This window comes from Saccostrea cucullata, unplaced genomic scaffold, assembly GCF_032062105.1.
Source record: "Saccostrea cucullata isolate Sc308-1 unplaced genomic scaffold, CSIRO_AGI_Scuc_v1 ctg5530, whole genome shotgun sequence".
NCBI lineage: Eukaryota > Metazoa > Mollusca > Bivalvia > Ostreida > Ostreidae > Saccostrea > Saccostrea cuccullata.
The window spans coordinates 5806-29298 of NW_026929521.1; the positions used below are offsets into that span (position 1 = coordinate 5806).

At 35.6% G+C, this 23493-nt stretch overlaps 1 protein-coding gene across 1 annotated transcript in view; it reads left to right on the forward strand.

Moving 5' to 3' along the window:
• Positions 1-291: 291 nt before the first annotated feature.
• LOC134281099 (uncharacterized) overlaps positions 292-23493 on the forward strand; it is a 30578-nt gene continuing 7376 nt past the window's right edge. Inside the window, exons 1-3 of the mRNA XM_062763565.1 lie at positions 292-307; positions 401-467; positions 1008-1144. Coding sequence (XP_062619549.1) covers positions 292-307; positions 401-467; positions 1008-1144 — 220 coding nt within the window. The remainder of the gene's footprint in view (positions 308-400; positions 468-1007; positions 1145-23493) is intronic.

Consider the following 23493-nt stretch of genomic DNA (forward strand, 5'->3'; position numbering starts at 1 on the left):
ATCTGATAAATGATTTGCATCTAGAACAGGCGTGTATCCTAAATAAAAGACAATGAAAAGTAAACATGCAAAAGTGTGTCTAAACTTCGAAAGCGAAAAAACAAAAAAACAAAAAAGAAACAACGTTCAGATGCGTTCACTTGCATGTATTTTGTTCTTAAAATTTAATTCTAATATTAAGTGACCAACATGTACTTGATAATAAGTTAAAATATTTGGAAATAGCCGGATCTAGCACCGTTGTTTTTTTTTTAATAAAAATTAAACTTGATATAAAATAATTAATTGACGATGCATGATAAGAACGGTACGTTCACATTATGCTTATATACCGGATTTATGTTTGCAGTAATAGTGACGCAGTTTCTCCCATTTGTTTTTAAATTAACATATGTTACAGACATGATTAACACGCATTATCTGGGATTGGCCTTAAGAAAAACTAATTTAAGGCTATTCCAGGTGTGGTAAGAACCCTATATATACAAGTAGTTAGCAGTTTAGTGAATTTTTAAGTGCAATAGAAATTTGAAACAAAAGTTTATAGAAAACTACGTGCAATTTATAATGGATAGGTGGATCGTGCTCTTTGTGTTCTTGTTCACAGTAATTTCACTGGCTACTTGTCAGGTATGGAAATTTTTCTAGTATTGTTTAACGATAGTTAGAAACATACTTTAAATTGCGTTTGTTTTATTTCACAAGAAAAAACCCTGTGACAGTCATTTCTATTTATGCATTAGTCTCACTCACATTTGCATATGTCAAAATCAGTCACTCTTTAATGATGTTCATTCAATTAATATTTGATATTAAACAGTATTATGTTTCCATAACTTGTCGTTTCAGGTTTTAAGAAAAAAAATATTCTAAAGTAATTCAACTGAATTAAAAAAAAAAAAATAATAGAACAGAATCAATATGCATGTAAGCACCTCTATGTTGAAATTGTTCATATAAAGACTGTCATGTTTTAATAAAAATTGTAATTTTGTGAAACTAAACAGGATGTTCCAGACAAAAGATGTCGATCGGGTTATGCCTTGGCTAACTTCTACTGTGGACGAGGAGGCAGGCGATGCCCCACAGCATATGAGTGTAACATCCACCCCTCCGACAGATACGCTATATGTTGTCGGAGAGGGTAAGTTTCTTTCTGTTAAACCTCTTTATAAATAAGAGGCCCACGGGCCTTATAGGTCACCTGAGTATTGTGCAACAACTTTCAAACAATTAAATTTGGTCCGTGTTTTAAACCAGAGGCCATGAAATTCGCAATTTCACAATTTTGAAAGAGGTACCATTGCTTATAATAATTATAGACTTAGCATGCTTACTCTATTTACTTAATACCCAGAGGTAGATCAGAGTAACATTAAGAGAAAATGCACTTCCACTTTATAACCAGTTGTGCACCTCATCCCAAAGGAACCACTGATCCTGGGGCCACATATTTCAAAATTTTGCAAATTTTATCATAAAATGGTTGATTAACACCAAAGAGCAGATTTCAAAGCATTAATTTATTTTCAGATTTGTACCCCCCCCTCACCGCCGACCTTGGGAAGGAGCGGGGGGGGGGGGCATAAAAAATAACCATTTTGCTAGGTGCACCTTTCTTCATCATGAATATATATATATATTTGGATCACTGGCATAAAACCCAGGAGCAAAGGAAAGATTTTCAAAGTATTAATGTATTTTAACTATATAATCAATAGAGCCCCGCCCTAACACCTGAACCCATGACCCTCGGGCCATAAAATTCACAATTTTGGATGAGGCACTCTTGCTTATCATAACTATGCACTAAGTTTATTTAATACTCAGGAGCACAGAAGATTTTAAAAGAATTAATGCATTTTCACTATATGATCAATAGAGCCCCGCCCTAACACCAAAACCCCTGACCCTGGGGCCATAAAATTCAAAATTTTGGAAGAGGCACTCTTGATCAACATAACTATTTACTTACATAGTTTATTTGATACCCAGAAGCAGAGAAGAAGATTTTCAAAGAATTAATGCATTTTCACTATATGATCAATAGAGCCCCGCCCTAACACCAAAACCCCTGACCCTGGGACCATAAAATTCAAAATTTTGGATGAGGCACTCTTGATCAACATAACTATTTACTTACATAGTTTATTTAATACCCAGAAGCAGAGAAGAAGATTTTCAAAGAATTAATGCATTTTCACTATATGATCAATTAAGAGCCCCTCCCTAACACCAGAACCCCTGACCCTGGGGCCATAAAATTCACAATTTTGGATGAGGCACTCTTGCTTATCATAACTATGTGCTTGGTTAGTTTATTTAATACCCAGGAGCAGAGAAGAAGATTTCCAAAGAATAAATGCATTTTCACTATATAATCAATAGGGCCCCACCCTAACACCAGAACCCCTGACCCTGGGGCCACAAAATTCACAATTTTGAAAGAGGCACTCTTGCTCATCATAATTATGTACTTAGCTAGTTTATTTAATACCCAGAAGAAGAGAAGAAGATTTTCAAAGTATAAATGCTTTTTCACTATATAACCAATATAGCCCCGCCCTAACACCAGAGTTCCTGACCCTGGGGTCATAAAATTAGCAATTTTGGAAGACGCACTCTTGCTCATCATAACTATGTGCTTGGTTAATTTATTCAATACCCAGGAGCAGAGAAGAAGATTTTCAAAGAAATCATGCATTTTCACTACATAATCTATATAGCCCCGCCCTAGCACTAGAACCCCTGACCCTAGGGCCATGAAATTCACAATTTTAGTAGAGGACTCAATGCACATTACATTCATGCCAACAGTTTGCCTGCTTGATGTCCAGGAGTAAAGAAGATTTTTAAAGATTGCAATAATTTTAGTGGTTTTGGCCCCACCCCTCAGGCCCCAGGGGGGCCGGGACCATAAAATTCACAATTTTAGTTCCACTTTACCCAAGAATGCTGTATACCAAATTTGGTTGAATTTGGTTCAGTGGTTTCAGAGAAGAAGCTGAAAATGTTAAAATGTTAACACACGACGCACGACACACGACGACGGACGAAAACGGATAGCAATAGGTCACCTGGGTTTACTCAGATGACCTAAAAAGTAAAGCCTGTTACCTTTATATACAGTTCGTTTGTTGTTTTACGCCAGTCTTGCGATTTTTACACTCACATTAAGACGCCACTACTTGCCGGTGTAGAGCTGCAAATTTATGATTTTCGGTACTCAGGTCAATTGAGTAGCGAGGGATTTTTTAGTGCCAGTATGTACTAAGACAGGGGACACCGATTTATACACGTTCAGCCTCATCCAAAGAATCGGTCCCCACGTCCCTCAGTGGGATTCGAACCCACGACGTAAGAACAACGCCTTACTCCACGACTCTAATGCACATAACGGCACGCAGACGGCTCTTTTAACAGTAAAAACCAGTGATAAGAAATCATAGGTCACGGGGACATTAGGCTTCCGTATAATTTACCTTCTTCATATCTTTTGTTTGTTTGTTTAACGTTCCTTTAAAAATTTTAACTCGTATAAAACACTTGCCGATTAAGTGGTACTGTACTAGGGACTTAATTCAAAGCTTTAATTAACAATGATGGACCTCATGACAACACCTACTGCGACACAGGACCTCAGTCTCCTCCGAGGGACCGCGGACTCCATTTCTCACCTTTAGTTTTATTTCCTTATCTAAGAAAAGGGCAGTCCTCATGAGCGATAACTTTAATACCAAGTCGGGGTGTTTTTGTTATCTCTCTTGCTTTTGATTGCCACACACGTGCGTCCCTGTCTAATAACATGTTTCATTATTTTTCGTCTACTTAATTAAACAATTTCACATTTAATCTCTTATATTGAAAATAAATATTTCTTTTTTTACGTTTCAGGTACAGAGGGTGACAAGTTAGTACTGACACATGTTCTGGATATCACTGATAAAAAAATCAAAGATTAAACTTTAACGATATTTTAAAAAGATTTCTTGTTTTTTATGAAGAGGTCTATGAGCAACATCACTCACCCGAGGAAATACGGGATTGCTTTAATTTCTATTCCTGTTCTCTTCCTACACTCGGAACTCCTCGGGTGGCTCGTACCTTGCACACTATGAATGGCGTAGCGGAGTCAGCCGAGGATTGCCTAGTGCTCTTCCTACGTACATGTAAATATTGGCCTTTAGTTAACTTACCCAACCCCCGGTGGTCGTGATTTGAACAAATTGAAATCTACACTTCCATAGTGTTACGACTGATCCTGGCTTTCTTTATTCAAGTTGTATTCTATGTATTCCTTTGAAGAAATTTGTTCCCTAATTGAAGCACTGCCCTTCACCAAAGGGTTATGATTTTAACAAACTTAAATGTACACTACATGTGAATGATTTAAGAGAAATATGACCTCTCGCTTTCCTGCTCTTGAGAAGATTTTAAATGAATTTGTGTATGTATATCTTATTGTAAACCTTGATACACCTGTGGCCTAATCCTTCATCTGGGTTGGGGTTATCATCATTAGAACCGACTTGAATCATCACTATAGTATATGGAATTAAATTTCACTTGTTCTGGCCCTGTACTGGAGTCTTGAAAAAAAAAGATTCCTATGGTATTGTAACGTGTACCCCTGCGTTTGGGTTCTTATAGGCTTACTCTAACTGAGTTACTCTATCTGAGTATTTGATCTAATGATTTAAATATTTACAATATAACAATTTTCCCTAACAATTTAACCTATCTGGGTTATTCTTTAATTTCTTTAATCACAAAATATATACAGGCGTGGTTAAATTATGACTTGGTTAAACAAAGCACCGTGTACCTTGCCCCAGGTTCCTATTGATGGCGGATACTAGGAGTTTCGTTCTTATGCAGATCTACAGGCCCCAGTATCTCGCCTCAATTCCCCGGGTTTCTTGCCACTGGTGCAATGTATTCTAATTTCTTTTATTTCACCTTTTCTTATTCTTACCCAAATTCTTCTACTGCTTCGTCTTTGCAGCTCCGCAAACGACTGACAGACCCTGAAACTCTCAGCGCGTTCTTATATATACCCCTTTTGGGTGAGTCTATTTCAACTCAGACAAGGGGGGGGGGGCAGATTATTCCATTTAACCCGCATTCTTGGTCTTCTTAACGTTTATAGTTACCACAAATCATTACAGTGTAAAATGACTTTTTCAGTTAGTAGGATATAGGTCTTGCAAGATTTTAAAATTCACAAAATGAAAAAAAGTGATTATAGTGTTCTCGAGCCACGGGAAGGACATCTTTGATCTCGATCTTTATAAAAAATCAAAGTACTCAGAAGTACAGAGAGCCGGGCTCATTTACAGAGTAGAGTGGATTTCTTACATGAATCACGTTTATCAGACCTGCCAACCAAAATTGATGCTGTGGGGGGTCATGACCCAACATTCAGAATTGAAATGTTGGGTCATAGCGCACGGCGACATTTTTGTTGAGGTTTGAGTAACAAAATGCTCCCTAATTTTTAGGCATCAATGCAAACAGTCAAACACATGCATGTATATGTTATATTTTATTGCAGACTTAATTTTTACTTAGGAAAGGTTACTTAAAATTGCTTGTATAAGAACACTTTCAGATTGATAGTAAGATTCAGATACTTTTAGTCCAATAGAATTTTTGCAAAGTTTTAAAAATTTAAAAAGTTTCTGGGAAACATTTGTTAGATTCTACAATGATTAATTTTCAACATATTACACAATCAGAAAATTGTAATTAGACATTACATTGAAAGATTAATATTGAAAAATTGCTGCTGCAGGGGGTGGTGGTAAGAAATATGTGCCATCTAATTTCCTATTATTAATTTTAAAACACACACAACAGGGGTGTGCAATTAGAAAAATCAATTACTAGCCCACGGGCTAGTGGCAGCTATAAAGTTACTAGCCCCAAGTGAAAAGTTACTAGCCCAAATATATGTGCAAAAATTGAAATAAAAAAGCTATTTGTTGAAAAGAAATTAATTATTGAAAAAGTCAGGGTACTGAGGTCATTCTTTTTACAATTAAAATTGACAAAAAAAAAATTAAATGAATCAAATACTACAAAATAAATTATGAAGGATACCTAACACCCCAAACAAAAACTTAAAATCGTTAGAGTCATGATGTGACTGTCAAGTGGGTATTCCCTTGTCATAGCCATTTAACATTTTAGCTACATTTTGGGAGGGGGGGGGGGGGGAGAAATTCAATATACTTCACTTTAGACTCTTTTGCTTTATCTTAATTAATATCATTTTCTTTTAACCACTACACTTAACAATAATTTCAATATACGAGAGCTGATAAAATCAGCTGTTATCAGTTATGCTTTGTAGTTTCGTTTTTTTACTTTCGTTTTTAAAAAACGATCCCAATGTTTATCATATCATTGTATTTAATTAATTAATTTCTGTTTTTAATAAAATGATATTTAATTAACCTCTAAATCTATGTGGTTCACCATGTATATACCCCTTCAAATGGTTACGTATAATCCCCTCATGCTCCAGGCATATTACCTGTACAGCTGTGTCAGTCTGCGATCAAGCGTGAAGTGATTTCCTGTGGCTAATTAACAGTTTTTTTAACACCTCGGCAAACAAAGATACTAATCTGTGTGCATTGAATAAACAAGATGTTCATATCCGATTTGTAAAACACAAATCGGAAATTTTAGGATGAATTTGAATTTCAGATCTTTCTTATTGAGACAAACATGCTTAATTAATATTGGGTCAAAAAATTGGGATGATTGATTTTGCGGGTGAAAACAATGACACGCCGCGGGTCATTATGAGTGGGGGGTGAGAGGTCAATGTTGCGGGTGTGACCCACCGAATGCGGGTCACTTGGCAGGTCTGCGTTTATATTCTGATGAAAAAATTATTTTAAAACTATCAATATAAATGATAAGACACTGACAGTGAGTTTTTCAATCCTAATACCACGGTCCGATTTTGTCAGAATCAGGATTAATCTGGTACCGCAGCTGAATGTAAACAAACAGGCCAGTCTGGTTCCCTCTCCTGCTTTACCTCGTATGTGTAGAGAACTACGATAACACTGATTATCAAAAATCCCTACGCTAATGAACTTTGTTCTTTGACTTAGGACTGGAGTTTTCAAAGTCATTACTACAAATGTTTATTTATACAGATAAAACTTCGTTTTATTTTTGTTGCTTTATTTAGCGTTTGTATTATCTCAAAAGCGGTTGAGAGTAAGAACTATATTTTTGCACGTAACTTTAAAATGGCGACTATTGGGTGAACATCCTGCCTTGAACAGGATCACATAAGCCGGCAATTGCTCTTTGAGCAATAAGCCCGGCTAAAAAATCTGTTAATGGAATGGAGTCTCGGTAGTAAATAGAAATGGTGACTCTTCAAGCTCAGCATTGCAACAGATGGCACCGTTGAAAGAAAGAGATGTACTTTCAAATGTGAAAAGTATTTCTGATCAGTAAGGTTTCCTTTCTTATGTGATCATCAATGGCAGGCTTACATATCATACGAGACTCATTTGCAGAAACTATATGTTGACATAAACCAATCATGTCCGTTAGATTAAGTGAAGTTCACATTTGTACGTTATTTCAACTGCATACTTTTAGGTACGATTTAATCGTTCCTTGTACGAGTCATTCGTGTCTGAAATAGCCTAAACGTTACATTTCTTATTTTGAACTTCTTCCTGTGTCTACACAGGCACCTGAAGTGTGAATAAAAGTGAGGAGGAGGTTTTAGAGTCGCACCTCTGTTTCGCCTTCTCTGACTGGTTAAAGATTTAAACTGTGTCACAGTTAACCAATCAGACAGGCGACTCCAAACTGACAGAGTGCTTTCAAAATTATGATAGGTACAGCACTATTATTAAGTTTGAAATTTTGTCTCGAAGAAGGGAACCCCTCTGTTTAATCACAGTTTTTGTTTCTTACCTTGTGTATTTTTCTTATACCGTATAAGGCCATTCTTTAGAGGTGTGAAAAAGTACAATATACTTGCATGAAACGACATATGGATATATGTTTGACGGGGAAATTATATATTTTTGAGATATAAACTCTAACATTTTTTTATCCACACTTCAGGTGTCTGTGGTATCTACTGTGTAAGTTGTTGAAAAGTAATTTTTATATATAATACGTAATAAAGCAGCTAATACATGTACATAATGAAACAGCGCTCTATAAGATTAGGTTTTGAGTCATTCATTGTTTCAAGTTTTACCCGCAATTATTCAAGTTCCCCATGTCTCTTATTAATAGTCGTAATTCTTGTCATCATTACCTTTAGGAATGAATTTTGTTTTAATTCATTCCCAACTGACTTACCCCCTTGCACACCTGACATAAACTTTGCTCATTTGACATGACTTTTCTTCAACATGTCATGTTATTCCTTTACCTTATTAGGATTATCAAAGAACTTACTTCCCGTGTAGGTTCCACTCTTTGGCAGAAATCTGACATCGTTGACCAGGTGTCATCTATAATTCTTTTGGAGACATGGAGGCTGAGCTCATATGAGCAGTTGTACTGTTTTGGATTAATCTTCTCTCGATATCGTCATCCACTGTCGTCTCTTCTGCTGCTGGCTCTTCTCACAATTTTCCTTTTAATTGTCGGTTGAGGGATCGTTGAACAAATACTTATCTTGTACGTTAATAAAAATTACAAATTCCTTCTCTTCGGAATTGTTTGCTCATTTCAAGGTATCTGTTTAACTTCAAAAAAATCTTTTTATGTTTGATGATAAATTCATTTTGTCTTCCATTTACGAAGGGGTTTCTTCATCTATATTATATTGGTAGACCAAATTTAACACATCGTTTATTGTCATTCCAAATTTTGCAAATGTCCATGTATACATACCCTCAAGCAATGACCGTCAGAGACCCTGAAGTACTATCTTTGTCTCAAATAAAACGTTAACTTGGCAGACTTTCAACAGATTAGGTTTGAATATTTTTAGGTCACCTGAGTAACTCAGGTGACCTATTGCTATCCGTTTTCGTCCGTCGTGTGTTAACATTTGAACATTTTCAACATTTTCAGCTTCTTCTCTGAAACCAAAGAACCAATTTCAACCAAATTTGGTATATAGCATCTATGGGTAAAGGGGGACAAAAATTGTAAATTGTTAAAAAACCACCAGAGTCACTGCAATCTTTAAAAATCTTCTTCTTTACTCCTGGACATCAAACAGGCAAATTGTTGGCGTGAATATATTGGAGCATTGAGTCCTCTGCCAAAATTCTGAAATTCATGGCCCCAGGGTCAGGGGTTCTGGTGTTAGGGCGGGGATCTATTGATCATAGTGAAAATGCATTATTTCTTTGAAAATCTTCTTCTCTGCTTCTGGGTATTAACATAACTAACTAAGCACACAGTTATGATGAGCAAGAGTGCCACTTCCAAAATTGTGAATTTTATGGCCCGAGGGTCAGGGGTTCTGGTGCTAGGGCGGGGCTCTATTGATCATACAGTGAAAATGCATTAATTCTTTGAAAAATCTTCTCTGCTTCTGGGTATTAAATAAACTAACTAAGTATATAGTTATGATGAGCAAGAGTGTCACTTCCAAAGTTGTGAATTTGATGGCCCCAGGGTCTGGGGTTCTCGTGTTTGTACGGGGCTCTATTGATCATATAGTGAAAATGCATTAATTCTTTGAAAATCTTTTCCTTTGCTCCTGGGTTTTATGCCAATGATCCAAGTATACATGTATATATTTATGATGAAGAAAGGTGCATCTAGCAAAATGGTTATTTTTTATGCTCCCTGGGTCGAGGGGGGGGGGTTACATAGTCTGAAAATAAGTTAATGCCTTGAAATCTGCTCTTTAGTATTAATCAACCATTTTAAGATAAAATTTGCAAAATTTTGAAATATGTGGCCCAAGGGTCAGTGGTTGCTTTGGGTTGAGGTGCAAAACTGGTCATAAAGTGGAAGTGCATTTTCTCTTTGTTACTCTGATCTACCTCTGGGTATTAAGTAATGTATTTTGCTAAGTTTATAATTATGATAAGCAATGGTGTCTCTTTCAAAATTGTTAATTGTGAATTTCATGGCCTCTGGTTTAAAACAAGAAGCAATTTTAATTGGTTGAAAGATGTTACACGATACTCAGGTGACCTATAAGGCCCGTGGGCCTCTTGTTTTAAAAAGGAAGATAAAATTTGAATGTAATAATGATTTTTTGGTTTGTTTGGTTTTTTCCACAACAAAATTATATAGCCTTAGATATTCTTGAAGAAAAAAAAATTATCCCTTCCCAAAAATATTGTAATAATAACAGAGGCGGCAAATTATCGTTTTAAATGAAATAATACTAAACTCAAAAGCACTTGATTTAGCTAGTATGTGTTCAATTTTCTTTCATCTTAGGTTTGTAGACGTCCAAGAATATGTCGGTACATGATTAATTTTGTTTCATTGATTCAAGAGACTGACCATCGTATATTTTCAGAATATACAAACCGCAGCTCTGTCGGTAAAGCGCTTTCTCTGTGATCAGAAGGTCTTGTGTTCGAATCATGGCCGCGCACAACCTAAGTCGATAAGAAATAGGTATCAACTGACCCTTTCCAATGTGTTCCACACTTTGATAAGAATTTTTGGGATGTTTCGGTGACCTTAAAAACGGATGTCCCATGTCACTAGGCGTTGACATGATAACGAACACTCACTGTTCAATAGCACTGACTGCCGAGTAGAAACCTGAAGCATTCTATGGTAACATCTTTTTAGGAGTAAAATTCTTGACCAATATGTTAAAGAACAAAATCAATCAATCAATCACATTTTACACTCGTGGAGGTGTAGAGGAATTCACCAAACCTCTTTTAATTGGACTTTCATGTATAGAAGAGGAGTAAAAGGGAGTTAACTTTGTTTTTTGTGTTCTGAAGTAGAGAAAATTTGAATGAAAGGACTGCGTAAAGAACATAAATTAGAGATGATCAATATTTGTTCGGAATTTTGATTGTATACCTTTTCTTTGGTACAGACATCAAGGAAAACGGTAAAGGATTTAAGATTATCAATTTGATTTTGAGTTTCAATTGTAACTCTATCATTACATGAAACCATGACAAGTGCTAGCGCCACTTGGCCCTTGATTACTTGCAAACTGGCGAGATCTGCGTACATGTACGCCGGCGAACCGACCCCCTCCGGTCAAATGAAGTAGCACATTGGGTTACCAAAGGACACGTTGCGCATTCGGCGACGCAGGTTAGACAAATGAAGTCCCACTAATACAGTTTAGAAAATGGGAAAAAAGACTTTATGTACTTATCGAATTTATTACGGAAGGGGTTATCTACGATAGTTGTAGAATCGGTGAGTAATTTTTGCGAGTGCAGTGATTTAATTTTTAACAAGTAAATAATTTTCTAAAGTGAAATGTATGTAGATAACGAACAGTATTCAAGTTCAAAAGTCAATAAAATAATGCAAAATAGGAGCAGAGCAAATACGGACCTCAAAACATCAGAGGTAAATCAAGTGCCATGGAGAAGTGAGCATCTACTGCCGCCCAGTTTCACCCGCCGTGTGCTCCTTGTTATGATCGGGAATAAGGAGAGACCTGAATGAATTGAGAAATATTTAACTTTTTAGCTACACGAGATGTCCGCGTAGTGCAGAAAAGTTTAGCGCGCCTGCTCTTAAGTCGCGAAGTACAGAGATGATCCATACGTCGCTAGTTCTAATCCCAGTGTGGGACGTGGAGATCGGTCTTTCAGTTCGGATAAGATGAATATCAATCTGTTTCGTACTGCATTTTACATTTTCAAAAAAACATATATACTGTTTACCGTTATTAAAATTATTGACATCTATCAATTTCTGTAATAAATCTATAATTTCTACATTTATGATGAAGCCATCTTTAGAAATTGGTGTTTGTTTGCTCACTCCAAACAGACTGATTAATTGCGGCCCGACTGAGCACTTGCATTAGCTTTCGGGAAATAATGTTTAATTCATTAAAAAATTTTCTCTATAAAAACTAGGGCTAATTGTAACGGGAACCGTTACAGATGTTCCCCAAACGCTCCGCAACTCCCTTTTGTGCCATATTCCCTGTAAGCTTCATTAAATAAGACAAACGCGATACATTTAAGATTTTAACAAAGTTTTCCCAGAAGTAATCAATTTCAGCATTGCATGCATGCGCATTTGAATGCATGTGCGTAATGACCATATCATCTTGTCTACACTAATCATACATTTTGATATACTAAATATTACAGCATTTAATCCAAAAATATGTTTAATCTAGTGTATTTGTAATTTACTCATTTCAAGTGCACGCACGTGCATGCATGTGCATCATGACCATACCCTTTTGTAGGAGTCTATAATGTCTATCTATGTTCTGAATCCCATCCTGTTCGGTTGAAAACCAAGGGAGTTATTGCCATTTAAAGTTTAAGCCAATCAGATTGCAGCGCACGTGCATGCGCGTGATTTGATGAAAATTAATATATATCATATTGTAGGATATCGTAAAGCATGCCTTTATTTTAAATTTGAAAGCATTTCGTCAAAAAACAAAAAAGATATTGAGAATTTTGTTTCAGCCAATCAGAGCGAAGCGCACGTTCATGCACGTGCAAGCATGTTCATGATGACCATAACTTCTTCTAGGAGTTCATTATGTCTGTTTATGTTCTAAATCCCATGCTGTTTGGTTGAAAAACAAGGGAGTTATAGCCATTTAAAGTTTTAGCCAATCAAATTGCAGCGCACGTGCATGCGCGTAATTTCATGACAATTTCTATATATCATATTGTAGAACATCCTAAAGTATGCCTATGTTTTAAATTTCATAGCATTTCGTCAAAAAACAGAAAAGATATTGAGATTTTTGTTTCAGCCAATCAGAGCGAAGCGCACGTGCACGCGCGTGAGTTCGTGCTAATTTGACAAAGTCACTTTATCTACACTATTAATATATCTTTATATAATGAGTTTCAAATCATTTCATTAAAAAATGTAAAAGTTATAGCTATATTAAGTATACAAGTCATTTCACGTGTTGCACGCGCACGCACGTGCATGCGTATGCGCGCAAAATGACCTTCGTTCCGCACACCTACACTACACACCCATTAACCCTAAAAAGGTTTTAGCTCAGTTGGGTGAACAGTTTCTGAGAACACTCGCGGACAAAAAAGTACCGGAGAACAAAGAAGAAAAAAAAGAATAATAATAATAACTAGTGCTAATTGTAACGGGAACCGTTACAGATGTTCCCCAAACGCTCCCTAACTCCCTTTTAGTTCCATATTCCCTGTAATATACTATTTGTGAAAGCATTCAGTCCAAAATTATTAGAAATCACTCATTCAAGTGTATTTCTAATTTCATTCGTTCCAAATGCACGCACGTGCGTGCACGTGCATGATGACCATACCTTCTTGTAGGAGTCCCTTATATTTATTTATGTTCTGAATCCCATCCTGTTTGGTTGAAAAACAAGGGAGTTATAGCCATTTCAAGTGTCAGCCAATCAAATTGCAGCACACGTGCATGCGCGTGATTTCATGATCATTTTTCTATATGGCATTGTAGGATATCCTAATGAATGATTATGTTTTAAATTTCAAAGCATTTCGTCAAAAAACAAAGGAGATATAGTCATTTAAAGTTTCAGCCAATCAGATTGCAGCACACGTGCATGCGCGTAATTTCTTGAAATTTTTTGTATATCATATTGCAGGGCATCCTAATGTATGACTATGTTTTAAATTTCAAAGCATTTCGTCAAAAAACAAAGGAGATATAGTCATTTAAAGTTTCAGCCAATCAGATCGCAGCACACGTGCATGCGCGTAATTTCTTGAAATTTTTTGTATATCATATTGCAGGGCATCCTAATGTATGACTATGTTTTAAATTTCAAAGCATTTCGACAAAAAACAAAGGCGATATAGTCAATTAAAGTGTCAGCCAATCAGATTGCAGCACACGTGCATGCGCGTGATTTCATGAAATTTTTTCTATATCATATTGTAGGATATCCTAATTCATGACTATATTTTGAATTTCAAAGCATTTCATCAAAAAACAGAGAAGATACTGAGATTTTTGTTTTAGCCAATCAGAGCGAAGCGCACGTGCATGCGCGTGAGTTCGTGCTAATTTGACAGTGTCACATTATCAATAGTATTAATATATCTTTATATAATGAGTTTCAAATCATTTCATCAAAAAATGTAAAAGTAATAGCTATTTTAAGTATATCAGTCAATTCACTCATTTCACGCGCACGCACGTGCGTGCGTATGCGCGCAAAATGACCTTCGTTCCGCACACCTACACTACACACCTATTAACCCTAAAAAGGTTTTAGCTCAGTTGGGTGAACAGTTTCTGAGAACACTCGCGGACAAAAAAAGTACAGGAGAAGAAATAAGAAAAAAAATAATAATAATAATAACTAGTGCTAATTGTAACGGGGACCGTTACAGATGTTCCCCAAACGCTCCCCAACTCCCTTTTTGTGCATAATTCCTGTACGACATTTTTAAAATAAGATCAGTATCGAAGGATTTCATCAAAGAATTATAAAAGCTACAATGATATCAACTATGTGTCATTTAACGCACTGTACGCGCAAGCACGTGCATGCACATGCAAGATGATCATGGCATATTGTCTAAACTATTAACATACCTATATTTTGTGGGAATGAATAAAAAAAATCTTTAAAATATACATGCTACTGTTTTTCAAACATATTGGTAATTTTGCATATTTCGCGTGCGCACGTGCATGCATGCATGTTCCGGGCATTTAATTATGAAAGTACTATAATGTAGGAATCCATCATACCTAATCATATTCTAAATTTCATTCCGTTTTGTTGAAAACTAAGAAAGTTATAGGCATTTAATGTTTCAGCCAATCAGATTGCAGCACACATGCATGCGCATGCTTTCATGGCATTTCTTATATATCATGCTGTAGATCTTCATTATGTATAAGCATGTTGAAAATTTCAAAGGATTCTGTCGGAAAACAAGAAAGATGTTGAGACTTTAGTTTCAGCCAATCAGAGAGAAGTGCACGTGCATGCGCGTGAGATCTTGATATTTTGAACATTCTGTCTTGTCTATAATACTATTGTATCCTTATATTATGAGTTTCAAAGCATTTCATAAAAAAATTGAAAAGTTACGTCTATATCAATTATATTGGACATTTCTCGTTTTGCACGTGCGTGCTCTTGCAAGCACACGGGCATGCGCATGCTTTTATGAAAATTCTTATATATCAGGCTGTAGATCTCCCTAATATATGACTATGTTCAAAATTTCAAAACATTCTGTCGAAAAACAAGAAAGATATTGAGACTTTAGTTTCAGCCAATCAGAGCGAAGCGCACGTGCATGCGCGTGAGATCTTGTTATTTTTACCATGTCATCTTGTGAACACTACTAATATATCCTTTCATTGTGAGTTTCAAAACATTTCATCAAAAAATAGAAAAGTTACGGCTATATCAATTATATTGGTCATTTCACGTGTTGCACGTGCGCGCTCTTGCAAGCACGTGCGCGCAAAATGACCTTCGTTCGGCAAATCTACATAACATGTCTACTGACCCTAAAAACATTTCACCTTAGTCGGATGTATAGTTTACGAGATCATTCGCGGACAAAAAAGTGCCCAGGAAGAAGAAAAATAATAATAACTAGTGCTAATTGTAACGGGGACCGTTACAGATGTTCCCCAAACGCTCCCCATCTCACTTTTGGTGCCATATTCCCTGTAAGCTTCATTAAATAAGACAAACTTTATGCATTTGAGACTTTAACAACGTTTACCCAGAAGGGTACCAAGTTCATTCAAATTTAGCACTGCACGCGTGCGCATGTGAATGCATGTGCGTAATGACCATATCATCTTTTCTACACAATCTGTATATTTTAATATATTAAATATTAAAGTATTTTAATCCAAAAGTATTAAAGAATACGCTCATTCAAGTGTATTTTTGATTTTATTCATTTCACGTGCACGCACGTGCATACATGAGCATGGTGACATACCTTCTTGTAGAAGTCCATTACATCTATCTATGTTCTAAATCCCACTCCGTTTGGTTGAAAACCAAGGGAGTTATAGCTGATTTAAGTTTCAGCCAATCAGATTGCAGCGTACGTTCACGCATGTGTATTGATGTGCATGGTGATCAAGCCTTCTTGTAGAAGTCCATTATATCTATCTATGTTCCAAATCTCATCCTGTTTAATTGAAAACTAAGGGAGTTATAGCTATTTAAAGTTTCGACCAATCAGATTGCAGCGCACGTACACGCACGTGTATGGATGTGCATGGTGACCATACCTTCTTGTAGAAGTCTATTATATCTATCTATGTTCCAAATCACATCCTGTTTGGTTGAAAACCAAGGGAGTTATAGCTATTTAAAGTTTCAGCCAATCAGATTGCAGCGCACGTGCATGCACGTGTTTTCATGATAATTTTTATATGTCATTTTGTAGGATATCCTAATGCATGGGTATGTTCAAAATTTCAAAGGATTTCATCAAAAAACAAGAAAGATATTGAGACTTTAGTTTCAGCCAATCAGAGCGAAGCGCACGTGCATGCGCGTGAGATATTGCTATTTTGACCATGTCTTATTGTCTATGCTACTAATATATCCTTATATTATGAGTTTCAAAGCATTTCATCAAAAATGTAAAAAGTTACGCCGATATCAATTAAATCGTAATTTTTCGTGTTGCACGTGCGCGCTCTTGCAAGCACGTGCGCGCAAAATGACCTTTGTTCGGCAAATCTACATAACATGTCTACTGACCCTAAAAACATTTTACCTTACTCGGATGTGTTGTCTACAAGATCACTCGAGGACAAAATTTTCCCAGGAATAATAATAATAATAATAAGAAACAGAGTAAAAACAATATGTTCCCCAACTTCGTTTGGGGAACATAATAACTAGTGCTAATTGTAACGGGAACCGTTACAGATGTTCCCCAAACGCTCCCCAACTCCCTTTTAGTTCCATATTCCATGTAATATACTATATGTGAAAGCATTCAGTCCAAAAGTATTAAAAATCACTCATTCAAGTGTATTTCTAATTTCATTCGTTCCAAATGCACGACGTGCGTGCACGTGCATGATGACCATACCTTCTTGTAGAACTCCCTTATATTTATTTATGTTCTGAATCCCATCCTGTTTGGTTGAAAAACAAGGGAGTTATAGCCATTTCAAGTTTCAGCCAATCAGATTGCAGCACACGTGCATGCGCGTGATTTCATGATTATTTTTCTATATCGCATTGTAGGATATCCTAATGAATGATTATGTTTTAAATTTCAAAGCATTTCGTCAAAAAACAAAGGAGATATAGTCATTTAAAGTTTCAGCCAATCAGATTGCAGCACACGTGCATGCGCGTAATTTCTTGAAATTTTTTGTATATCATATTGCAGGGCATCCTAATGTATGACTATGTTTCAAATTTCAAAGCATTTCGACAAAAAACAAAGGCGATATAGTCATTTAAAGTGTCAGCCAATCAGATTGCAGCACACGTGCATGCGCGTGATTTCATGAAATTTTTTGTATATCATATTGTAGGATATACTAATTCATGACTATGTTTTGAATTTCAAAGCATTTCTTCAAAAAACAGAGAAGATACTGAGTTTTTGTTTTAGCCAATCAGAGCGAAGCACACGTGCATGCGCGTGAGTTCATGCAAATTTGACAGTGTCACATTATCTATACTATTAATATATCTTTATATAATGAGTTTCAAAGCATTTCATCGAAAAATGTTAAAGTTATGGCTATCTTAAATATATTAGTCATTTAACTCATATCACGCGCCAGCACGTGCAGGCGTATGCGCGCAAAATGACCTTCGTTCCGCACACCTACACTACACACCTATTAACCCTAAAAAGGTTTTAGGTCAGTTGGGTGAACAGTTTCTGAGAACACTCGCGGACAAAAAAGTACCGGAGAACAAATAAGAAAAAAAATAATAATAATAATAATAACTAGTGCTAATTGTAACGGGGACCGTTACAGATGTTCCCCAAACGCTCCCCAACTCCTTTTTGGTGCCATATTCCCTGTAAGCTTCATTAAATAAGACAAACTCTGTGCATTTTGACTTTAACAACGTTTTCTCAGAAGGACACCAATTATATTCAAATTTTAGCATTGCACCCGTGCGCATGTGAATGCATGTCCGTTATGATCATATCATCTTGTCTACACTATCTACCTATTTTAATATACAATATATTAAAGCATTCAGTCCAAAAGTATGAAAAATCACTCTTTCAAGTGTATTTTTCATTTCACTCGTTCCAAATGCACGCACGTGCGTGCACGTGCATGATGACCATACCTTCTTGTAGGAGTCCCTTACATCTATCTATATTCTAAATCCCATCCTGTTTGGTTGAAAAACAAGGGAGTTATAGCCATTTCAAGTTTAAGCCAATCAGATTGCAGCACACGTGCATGCGCGTGATTTCATGATTTTTTTCTATATCATATTGTAGGATGTCCTAATGCATGACAATGTTTTAAATTTCAAAGCATTTCGTCAAAAAACAAAGTAGATATAGCCGTTTAAAGTTTCAGCCAATCGGATTTCAGCACGCGGGCATGCGCATGCTTTCATGAAAATTCTTATATATCATGCTGTAGATCTTCATAATGTAGGTCTATGTTCAAAATTTCAAAGGATTATGGCAAGAAACAAGAAAGATATTGAGACTTTAGTTTCAGCCAATCAGAGCGAAGCACACGTGCATGCGTGTGCGATCTTGCTATTTTGCCCATGTCATCTTGAGCATACTACTAATATATACTTATAAAATGAGTTTCAAAGCATTTCATCAATAATTTTAATAGTTACGTCTGTATCAATAATATTGCACATTTCTCGTGTTGCACGTGCGAGCTCTTGCAAGCACATGTGCATGCACATGCTTTCATGAAAAATCTTATATTACAGGCTGTAGATCTCCCTAATGTATGACTATGTTCAAAATTTCAAATGATTTTATCAAAAAACAAAAAAGATATTGAGACTTTAGTTTCAGCCAATCAGAGCGAAGCACACGTGCATGCGCGTGCGATCTTGCTATTTTGACCATGTCATCTTGTGCATACTACTAATATATCCTTACATTATAAGTTTTAAAACATTTCGTCATAAAATAGAGAAGTTACGGTTATATCCATTATATATTGGTCATTTTAAGTTTTGCACGTGCGCGCTCTTGCAAGCACGTGCGCGCAAAATGACCTTGATTCCGCAAATCTACATAATATGCCTACTTACCCTAAAAAGGTTTCACCTAAGTCGGATGTGTAGTTTACAAGATCACTCGCGGACAAAATTTTCCCAGGAAGAAAAATAATAATAATAATAATAAGAACTAGTGCTAATTGTAACGGGAACCGTTACAGATGTTCCCCAAACGCTCCCCAACTCCCTTCTCGTGCCATATTCCCTGTAAGTTTCATCAAAGAAGGCGAAATCTATGCATTTAAGACGTAAACAAAGTTTTCCCAAAAGTATACCAAGTATTTCAAATTTAAGCAATGCAGGCGTGCGCATGTGATTGCATGAGCGTAATGACGATATCATCTTGTCTACACTTTTTACTCATTGCACGTGCACGCACGTGCATGATGACCATACCTTTTTGTAGGTGTCCAATATGTCTGTTTATGTTCTTAATCCCATCCTGTTTGGTTGAAAAACAAGGAAGTTATAGCCATTTAAAGTTTAAGCCAATCAGATTGCAGCGCACGTGCATGCGCGTGTTTTCATTACAATTATTATATATCATATTGTAGGACATCTTAAAGTATGCCTATGTTTTAAATTTCAAAGCATTTTGTAAAAAAAACAGAAAAGATATTGAGATTTTTGTTTCAGCCAATCAGAGCAAAGCATATGTACACGCACGTGCATGCATGTGAATGGTGACCATACCATCTTGTAGGAGTTCTTTATGTCTATCTATGTTCTAAATCTCATGCTGTTTGGTTGAAAATCAAAGGAGTTATAGTCATTTAAAGTTTCAGCCAATCAGATTGTAGCGCACGTGTATGCGCGTGATTTCATGAAAAATTTTATATATCATATTGTAGTACATCCTAATGCATGTCTATGTTATAAATTTCAAAGCATTTCATCATAAAACAAAAAAGATATTAAGCTTTCTGTTTCAGCCAATCAGAGCAAAGCGCACGTGCATGCGCGTGAGTTCATGCAAATTTGACCATGTCATCTTATCTACACATCTTATATATCTTTATATAATGAGTTTCAAAACATTTTATCAAAAAATATAAAAGTTACAACCATATTAAATATATCAGTCATTTTACTCATTGCACGCGCCCGCACGTGCATGCGAATGCGCGCAAAATGACCTTCGTTCAGCACATCTACACAACATGCCTACTAACCCTAAAAAGGTTTTAACTTAGTTTGGTGAACAGTTTCTGAGAACACTTCCGGACAAAAAAGTACCGGAGAAGAAATAAGAAGAAAAAAGAACTAGTGCTAACACTCTAAAAAAAAGTTTTACTTAGTAATTTATATTTACTTAAATTTGTGTATGTAAGTAATAACATATTACTAGGGTTTTACTTACAGTTTACCACTAATTACTAGCTATTACTAAAATATTTGTAAATTGCTATATTTAATTGTTTTACTTAAAACAATAAATTATTTACTGTATCAAGGAGGATTCAGGGCAGCGGCAGAACAAATTACTTAAATCTGGTAGTCTAATTACTATATATTTTTTTTTGCCCCCGTAAACGAATTTTCGGGGGTATATAGTTTTTGTCGTGTCCATCTGTCTGTCTCTCTCTCTGTCCGTTTCTCTGTTTGTCCGCAAAAACTTTAACCTTGCCCATAACTTTTGATTTAGCTGAGCTATGACTTGCATATTTCACATGTCCATTCCTTTTGACAAGACCTATCTTTGAGTATCGCCGAATTTGACCTTGACCTTGGAATTTGACCCACTTTTACAAATTCCAAACTTTTTCTTTAGCCATATCTTTTTAACAGTGACTACCAGGACATTAATACCTCACATATATACTCTTTGTTGAAAGACCTTTCATTAGATAACAACAACCATGACCATTTGACCTTGACCTTAGAGATTCCAATCCTTGTGAAAAAAACTTTAACCTTGGCCATTACTTTTGAACGATAAGGGATAGGGCTTTCATACTTACATATATATAATTCCTGTGAGAAGACCATTCATTGGATACCAAGAACTTTGGCCCTTTGACATTGACCTTGGAGTTTGACCCACTTTTAAAAAGCAAACCTTGACTTTAACTTTACAAAGGTTGGGGTTAGTGCATTCATACTTTACATATTTCACCCTTGTGACAAGACCTTTCTTTGGGTACCACCAAATCTGACACTTTGTCCTTGACCATGGAGTTTGATCTACATTTCAAAGTTGGTAAACTTGACCATAATTTCTGAAGGGTGGGGGCTAGTGCTTTCATATTTCAGATATGTATTTTTGTGGCAAGACCTTTCATTAATAGATACCAATAACATTGACCATTTGACCTTGACCTTTGAGATATCAAGAAATACCAATATATTGAATTTGCATATAAGAAAAGTGAAACCTTTGCTATTTTGCCATATGGGGGGCATTAGTGTTTCACAAACACATCTTGTTTAAATTGTATTCAATAGATTTACTTAAAACAATAATTTATTTATTGAATCAAGCAGTTGCAATACCAATAATTACTTAAAAATGGTAATCTAATTACTATCAGGATTGAATTCTTAAATTGTCATATTAATTGTATGTGAGGAGGAGTTATCTTTCTTCTAAATATTCCTTCATGTTAAAAAAAAGTTATACTAATTAAAATGCTGTATTAAGTACTTGAAAGTTTAAACTATTTTTAAAATGGTCCTTAAAAATATACAAATTATTCAATTTAGAAGGCTTTTGATGTTGGAATTAAATGTTTTATTGCTAAATATAATAAAACAATTACAAAGAAATAATGTCGATTTTAGTAAATATGATAAGCATTTCATTTACTTAGCATTCTCCTAAGTAATAGTATTCTAGATATCTATTAATTCCAGAATTACATTTACTTAGTAATAATTCATAAAACCTAGTACATAGAAAGAGTATTATCTCTAAATTAAGTAATAATGATTTACTAAAAAATAGTAAAAATGAGTAGTTCATTTACTAAGTAATATAATTCCTATTAAGTATTTATACTTAGTAAATCATTTTATAAGTAATTGAATTCATCCTTATTACTAATTATGTTTACAATTACTAACAATGATAGTCATTTACTTGCTATTCTGACTAAATGGATTACTAATAATTACTAGTTTTTCTTAATCTAATATCTTATTTTAAAAGCAACAAGTAAAACTTTTTTTAGAGTGAATTGTAACGGGAACCGTTACAGATGTTCCCCAAACGCTCCCCAACTCCCTTTTCGTGCCATATTCCCTGTAAGTTTCATTAAAGAAGGCAAAATCTATGCATTTAAGACGTAAACAACGTTTTCCCAAAAGTATACCAAGTGTTTCAAATTTAAGCAATGCAGGCATGCGCATGTGATTGCATGAGCGTAATGATGATATCATCTTGTCTACACTATTTTTACTCATTGCACGTGCACGCACGTGCATGATGACCATACCTTCTTGTAGGAGTCCATTATGTCTGTCTATGTTCTTAATCCCATCCTGTTTTGTTGAAAAACAAGGGAGTTATAGCCATTTAAAGTTTCAGCCAATCAGATTGCAGCGCACGTGCATGCGCGCGTTTTCATGACAAATATTATATATCATATTGAAGGACATCTTAAAGTATGCCTATGTTTTAAATTTCAAAGCATTTTGTAAAAAAAACAGAAAAGATATTGAGATTTTTGTTTCAGCCAATCAGAGCAAAGCGCACGTGCACGCACGTGTATGCATGTGAATGGTGACCATACCATCTTGTAGGAGTCCTTTATGTCTATTTATGTTCTAAATCCCATCCTGTTTGGTTGAAAACCAAGTGAGTTATAGCTATTTAAAGTTTGAGCCAATCAGATTGCAGCACACGTTCATGCACGTGTTTTTATGGAAATTGCTATATATCATATTGTAGAATATCTTAATGCATGGCAAAATTCAAAATTTCAAAGGATTTTGTTAAAAAACAAGAATGATATTGAGACTTTAGTTTCAGCCAATCAGAGCGAAGCGCACGTGCATGCGCATGAGATCTTGCTATTTTGACCATGTCATATTGTCTGTGCTACTAATATATCCTAATGTTAGGAGTTTCAAAGCATTTCATCAAAAATATAAAAAGTCACGCTTACATTCATTACATTGATCATTTCTCGTGTTGCACGTGCGCGCTC